At 38.0% G+C, this 6991-nt stretch overlaps 1 protein-coding gene across 1 annotated transcript; it reads right to left on the bottom strand.

The window, feature by feature from the left end:
* Window positions 1-542: 542 nt before the first annotated feature.
* LOC132279228 (lysM domain receptor-like kinase 4) lies at window positions 543-2461 on the bottom strand. The gene has a single exon (XM_059781155.1). The coding sequence runs from the start codon at window positions 2438-2440 to the stop codon at window positions 578-580; it is 1863 nt and encodes a 620-aa protein (XP_059637138.1). The 5' UTR covers window positions 2441-2461; the 3' UTR covers window positions 543-577.
* Between the last annotated feature and the right edge of the window lie 4530 nt (window positions 2462-6991).

Genomic DNA, 6991 nt, shown 5'->3' with positions numbered 1-6991 from the left:
AGAATTAACAGATTCCTAGAAATCTGGCTTTGAAGTATTTGAAACACGTATAACTGCTAGTTGAACCTACAGTAAGTTATAAACCAGTCATTTTCATTTGGTTATACTGATTATATGAGTAATTCCTAGATTAATTTCATGCCACAAGTCCTGATAATAACTTCTGGTTTTGGGCAGCAAAAGCAATCAATATCATAAACTTTGGCTATATATATATTTTTTCCTAGTTCATAATATTTGGCTATATGACTCATTTACTTGCTTGATAGATTTACAGAAATATAATGCATGAATAGCTTGTAGACCAGTCATTTTCATTTGCTTATACTGACAATATGAGCAATCCCTTGATTGCTTTCACGCCATGAGTCCAGATAATAACTGCAGATTTTGAGCAGCAAAAGCAATCAATATCTAAATCTTTGGCTATATGGATCATTTACTTGCTTGATAGATTTATAGATATATGATACATGAATAGCTTGTAACTTTTTAACTAATTTGAAACGTAGTAGAGTCAATATAAATAAAAGGGGGCCACTCCTTACTCTCTTCATCAATCTACACTCCAGAAAATTCAACACAATGATTCTGATTTTTGTATATCAACATAAACTTTCAACAGTGTTGACACTATCTCACCCATGCTTGGTCTGCTTGTTGGATCTCTTCTCAAGCAGGTTAAGCTTAATCTTGTCACCTGCAATGCATGTTCTATCCCATCATCTTCTCCAAGACAGGGATCAACAAAGCAACCAAGCTCGGTTTCTGCATTTTCACCCTCCACGATGGAAGCTATTGCTGCTGAAAGTAGCACTTCCTGGCCTTCCTGTATAATAACAGCATCTTTTCCTGTGATCAACTCGAGCATCACAACTCCAAAAGCATAGACATCAATCTTAGGAGTTGCTGACCCCGTTTCTATATAATCAGGTGCCATGTAACCTCTTGTCCCCATTACTCGTGTTGTCTGGGGAGCATTGTTTGATCCCTTCACTGTTGTTCTTGCAAGACTGAAATTTGCAATCTTAGCTCTTAGACTGCCATCTAGTAGAACATTGCTGCTCTTGATGTCCTTGTGCACATAGGCTGGTTTGGTGAAGTTGTGAAGATAGTGAAGCCCATTAGCAACATCCAGGGCAATCTGAATCCTCTGACTCCAGCCTCCTGTCTCGTTGGAGCTTTTCTTCTGAAGCCATTCCCTTAGAGAACCATTTCTCATGTACTCAAAAACGAGGTAGAAATAGCCACGATCTTTGCAGACACCATGAAGCTTTATCAGGTTGAAGTGGTTGATCTTGCTCAGCATGTTCACTTCCATGGATACGTCTATACTCATTCTCTTAATTGCTAGGATTTCCTTGCTGAACACCCCACGGTACACAGAACCCTTTATCCTACTCCTGAAACTGAAATTTCCTGTAGCCTTCTCTAGTTCCTTGAATTTAAACACTTTGAGGACTCGATCAAAGCTAGCAATTTCAGAAAGGAGGTCTTTGGGCAATACAGGTTTTCTCTTCCCTTCGTTCCTCCCAGGAGTGCCTTCTGTTCTCTTCTTCCGAAACAAGAAGATGGCTAACAGAATGGCACCGATAACAAGCAGAGAACCACCTGCTGCAGATCCAATGCCCACGTAAAGTTTTCTTCTGTGTCTGATGTGCCTGTCCTTAGAAGTAGGTGGAGGTAAGATTTCTGGCTCAAGGGTGTGAACTATGGTTTGTGAACTTAGTGGTTCGGTTGGGAGAGGAATCAGAATTGTTGTGAAAGGAAAAATAGTCGGATCTTCCTCTGAAAAACCATTAGCATCAAGTATACTCTTTGCAGTAACATTAAACCTCTCCCCTAGACCATGAACATAGTCACTCCAGCTAACTGAGTAAGTCAGTAGATACTTTGTACCCTTTGCAGTTTGATTCCGAGTAGGACAAGCACATCGAAGAGGCACTTGCAACCGAAGGCCACGCTGCATTGTGTTCTCATCCTGAGAATTCGCACGCTTGAGGGAATCACAGGTTGATAATCCCTGGTATGTGTTATTTGCTACTGTGAAATAGGTTTCAATGTCGTTCAGAATGAGAAAAGTGGTGTTGGCTTGATAGTACTGACCCGAACACAAGCAACTCACAGGAACAATGACCTCCTTGTTTGTTGGGAAAACTGTGAGCCTTGCGACGTTGTTGGCCCGAGCAAGCTCCAAGGGGTTTGAGGATGTGAGAGCTGAAATGGTGGGAACTGAATCGTAAGGAGGTTGAGATTTGAAGATCAGAAACGCCAGGCAAGAGGTTTCTCGGCCGTTGCATGCGTAAAGGAAAGCCGGAGAGGGCTTTGTTTCATCTTTGTTGTTGCAATCCAGCACTGAATTTGCTGAATATTCTTGCTGAGCATTGACGAATGAAGTGAGAAAGCAGTGTGTGAACAAACTGAGGAGAACCCAATTCATGATGATTGCTTACTTTCCCGGGAAAATTTGAGAAATGGAGATGAGAGTTTGAGGGTTCAGAGAATGATATTTAAGACCTCTAATTGCTGGGATTTCACCATAAACGCGTTTAAGGATTATAAATTGGAGAATGTTGATGTGTATCTTGTTTGACTTGTTTGGCAAACATCAAGGATTTGTGCCTGATTTTAATACAAGACTGGTTAAACTTTTCTTCTAATTTTGGACCGTTCTGTCGGGTTAAAATTTAAAAATATTTTTGATAATAGGACATTAATTCTTGACTTAGACCTGGTTTATATAATCAATAATGTTGATAAATTAGGAAAATAATAGATTTTAAGGACCCCAGTAGAGAAAAATTAATATTGATAATACAATTTGGATTATGTTGCGATTGTGAATGTATTATAATATATATTAACCCTAGACCGGCCCTCCTAACCCGGCCTATCAATGGTCATGACAAGGGAGAATTAGGAATTGGCTGTTGTGACAAATACAGCCATAAACAGCCAAGCACAAACACAAGTAACATAAAACAAAATTATTCGACTTATAATCCAATTTACGGTAAAACTCTGTAGAGCGCTTTCACCATGGGAATTTAGAGAGCTCGGATACTTCTACATGACTGACACTCTTTACATACTCGCGAATACGTGTCAAATAATTTTTAAATGAATCTATAATTTTTAAATATTTTTTTTATTTCTAATGTGTATTGATAATTCAAAACACAATTTTAATTAGTTTTGGATATTAAAATGTACATTTTACAATAATAATAATATATTAGTATAATTGTTAAAAAAAGTTCAAAATTTATTTGAAAAGAATATTGAGTTATATATCGTTTTTATTTATTTATTTATAAAATATAACTATTGAGATATATTTCTATGTTATATTTAATTGTTTCTATATTTAGAACATATTAATGATTGTATTTAGATCCATAATATTTAAAAAAAAAAAAATTGACCAAAAATTAATTTATTATATATATAAAAATTTAAATATATTTTATTTTTTATTACTGTATCATTGTCGTATTCTATCTTATTTATTTATTATTATTTTTTTAAGATTGGCCACAATGCTCTACTCACATCGGGTTGTATCAGTATCTTGTATCCGTGCTTTTTAGAGAACTCTCAAACCCTATCCCAGGTATATCCTTTGTGACTAAAATAAAGATTAGAATTTGAATGAAAGATCCCTACAAAACCTATGATTGGAGTTTTTGGTCCTACCGATTTTTTGTGCATCCTTACACAAAACATATGATTCGAGTCATAACGGGATTGCATTATGACCCAGGCAGAAAGAGGATTACAACATGGTCATTTTTTTTTTCCCCTTCCAATCAACGTTTTTTTTACTCCTATTTAAAGTATTAGGTCAAGATGAAAAAGTCTGGTGCCCAGAAAACGCGGTTTAGGCTGAAACAGAACATGACAAGGACCTGTATTGCAGCATTCTAGATGCATATTATACTAGACTTGAATTGAAGAGTGAAAGCTGATATAAATTGAAACCAAAACATGGGTCACTTTGGCCACACTAGAACTGGTCAAACAAACCCATATTAAAATGAGCTTGTCTCTTTGCCAGTCCCTGTGACAAGAATGTGCAACAGAAATGAGGGGGAAAAAAAGAAAATATATAGATACATCAAGTACAGGTTGGTTGTGAATATTTGACAGGGACATAAATGGAAAAATGAATCCCGGATAAGAGAGTAATCCAAAGATGGAATTGGGTTGTTTTTAATATTTTTGTATTCTGAGTCTTGCGGGTTTGACTACTTTGTTACCATGGGTAATGTATTGTCCGGTTTCCTATTTAGTAAAGCTGTTAATTGGACCTGAATCGGTGTTGAAGTATGTATAAATAGGTGGATATGCAACACTATTCAACAATTTAAATTTTTAGGTAAATGGGTAAGCGCCCACTCGTTACAGTTAGTATCAGAGTTAGATCCAATTCTTAATTCGGTGTCACGCCAAGCATCAGAGTTTGGCCCCGGGTAGGCATAGTGGCTTGACCGCAACGATGGCGTTGCGTGAGTTCGGATGGGGGAGAATATTACAAGTGGGACTTGTCTTACTTCGAATTTGGATAGGGGTTGAAGTGTGTATAAATAAGTAGGTATGCAACACTACCCAACAGTTTGAGCTTTTGAGTAAATGGGCAACGCCCAGCCATTACAAAAGCCCACTTCGGTTTCCTATTATCGTCTCAAAATATTTAATAGTTTGTGGTGAAGCTATTTTAGATGCCATTATATCACAAGTTTCACCAGAGCCATGGCATGAAAAACATTTTGCAGCAAAATAATTAAAATTAATCTAGAGTAAAAAGATTTGGCCGAAGAAAAACACCAGAGGAAGTATAGAAATAGCTCGAACTAGTGTCAGGTCATTTTGAGGTGTATCCCTCATAAGAAGCTCATCCTTGGGCAGCTAGCCACATGTTCCTGGCCAAAGTTAAGGTAGCTAAGGGTCATTTATAACGGATTCCCCTGTGTATAGAGCAGAGCCGTCAGACCTAGTAAAAGATAGGACCCAGGTGTCCCCTATTTCTGGAGCACAAATAAGGAGAACTTCATCTTCATTGCCTCCTTTGCAATGAGCTCCCTTTTCCAGATTAATGGCACTAGAATTTGTGCCACCTTCCACGCATTTGTCCTTGGAGTTTTGAGTTTTCCAAACTCATTTCAAAGGAAATGAATCTTCTTTTTGAGCAGCTTCAGTCGTTGCATCTTTAGCCCCATCAGTAGGGGTATCCTCAGCAGCTTTCCTCTTTAGGGCTTCCATCTGTTGAATCTCTTATTCAGTGAAAGTAGTCACTCCAAAGTCGAGAATGGAAAGGTCCATGTCAATTATGCTTAGAGTGTCCTCGGCAAGCTTTTTGAGGTTTTAAGAAGTAAAGAGAGACGAATATGAAGGCAGATCCTTCCACAATTTATCCTTCAAGTATCCTCTCCAAAGCACCTGAAGAAGGAAATGAAGCTGTATTAAAATCAAGAAATGTGTAAATGTAACGGATAAGTTAAACTTCATAAACCGCACAACCAGAAGAAGGGGTGATTATTTGAAATTGTTTGGGGACAGGGAATGTGTCAGACAAGGGCACTTTTCAGTTGTTGCTAACGATCACCATTCTTTCTTTCCAGCCCTTCTCAGATAGGAAGATCAGTGCAATTACGATGAATGGATCTTCCTAACTGGTGCTCTACTCTTTTTTATCTATTTTTTTTTCCTTAGTTGATACTTACACACGTATGCCTTCACTAAAACTTGAACCCTTGACCTCCCTTTGGGAAGTAGGGGCTTAGTATCGCTAAGCCACTAGCCTGTTAATCTTTCTTATTTATTCTTACTACTATCACTGTCTAAACTGGGCCAGCAGAATCCACAGGCTAGAAAGCCCAGAGTATGAAAAGAAGCACGCCCAGCCCCAAACTAAACCAAAGTGTTGACTCTAGAACTGAGCCGTGCAAGGTCATTAAGTCCCATATACTAGTACAATATAATAAGCACGCTGACTGAAAAGAAGCTTTCTTTCTTGTGACACTTATATTGGCACGAGAAACTACCATTCGCTGGCCTAACGGATTGTATTATTAAAGTAAATTGGATTATTCTGTACCTGAATCCCTAGCATTACACTCAATGTGTGACAGCCCAAGTTTTTCAACCCGGTGCGTCAGTGATGACCCGAAAGTTGACCCGATAACAGATCCGAAATGCGGAAGCAAAAGATGAAACCATAGTCTTTTTAGATAACCATCTTTAAGACATCAATGTGACATTCCATGAGGTCACAAAAGTTAAAGAGAGCAAAAGAGGAAACTAGAGTTAAAACGGGCAAAATCTGACAATGAAGGGCAAATCAGTCAATTCACAAATAAAAGGAGAAAATTAACTCTAAACAAGTCAAACAAGGTGAAAACAACCTAAACTAATCACTTTATAACATTCCAAGAGGTTCTAAGAACTTTGGACAAGAATCCCGCCCTTTCCCAGTTTAAGCAAAAACTAACACTACCTCACTAAAACATGAATAACTCCCACTATGATTGAAATTTGAGAATTGCATAGGTACCATTGGAAATCTGAATCAAAATCCTTGAGTTTAGGCTCAAGAATCACTCAATTTGGATTAGAAACGAAGAAGTTATGGCCTTTTGAAGTTGGATCATCAGTGCTGAAACCTAATTGGAAGCTGTGTGCGAGTTCAAGCTATTTTGGTTGACCGAAATAGAGTTTCAGTCGACCGAATTGGATAGAATTTTTTTTGAAAACATGTTTTTAAGTGTTGGTTGGTTCGGTAGACCGAAATGAAGCATCGGTCGACCGAAATGGCCCTGAACAGTAGAAATGGCTATTGGAAATGAGTTTTTACGGTGCATTGATGATTCCAATTGCCATCGGTCGACCGAAATAGAGTTTTAGTCGACCGAAACACCTCGAAATGCTACTGTAAGGCCTGCTATATGCCTAAGGTGTTAAGGTTCAACCCATACTTTGAATCCCCTCATGA

The sequence above is a fragment of the Cornus florida genome, unplaced genomic scaffold (assembly GCF_030987335.1).
Source record: "Cornus florida cultivar Cherokee Brave unplaced genomic scaffold, ASM3098733v1 CherokeeBrave_3.0.0_Hap2_Chr10, whole genome shotgun sequence".
NCBI classification, from domain to species: Eukaryota; Viridiplantae; Streptophyta; class Magnoliopsida; order Cornales; family Cornaceae; genus Cornus; species Cornus florida.
Note: the sequence above shows the minus strand (reverse complement) of the source record. Positions and strands in the feature narration are given on the sequence as shown.

What these genes read in the sequence shown, in the direction of transcription:
- LOC132279228 (XM_059781155.1), bottom strand. Translation starts at nt 2,440, where the DNA reads ATGAATTGGGTTCTCCTCAGTTTGTTCACACACTGCTTTCTCACTTCA.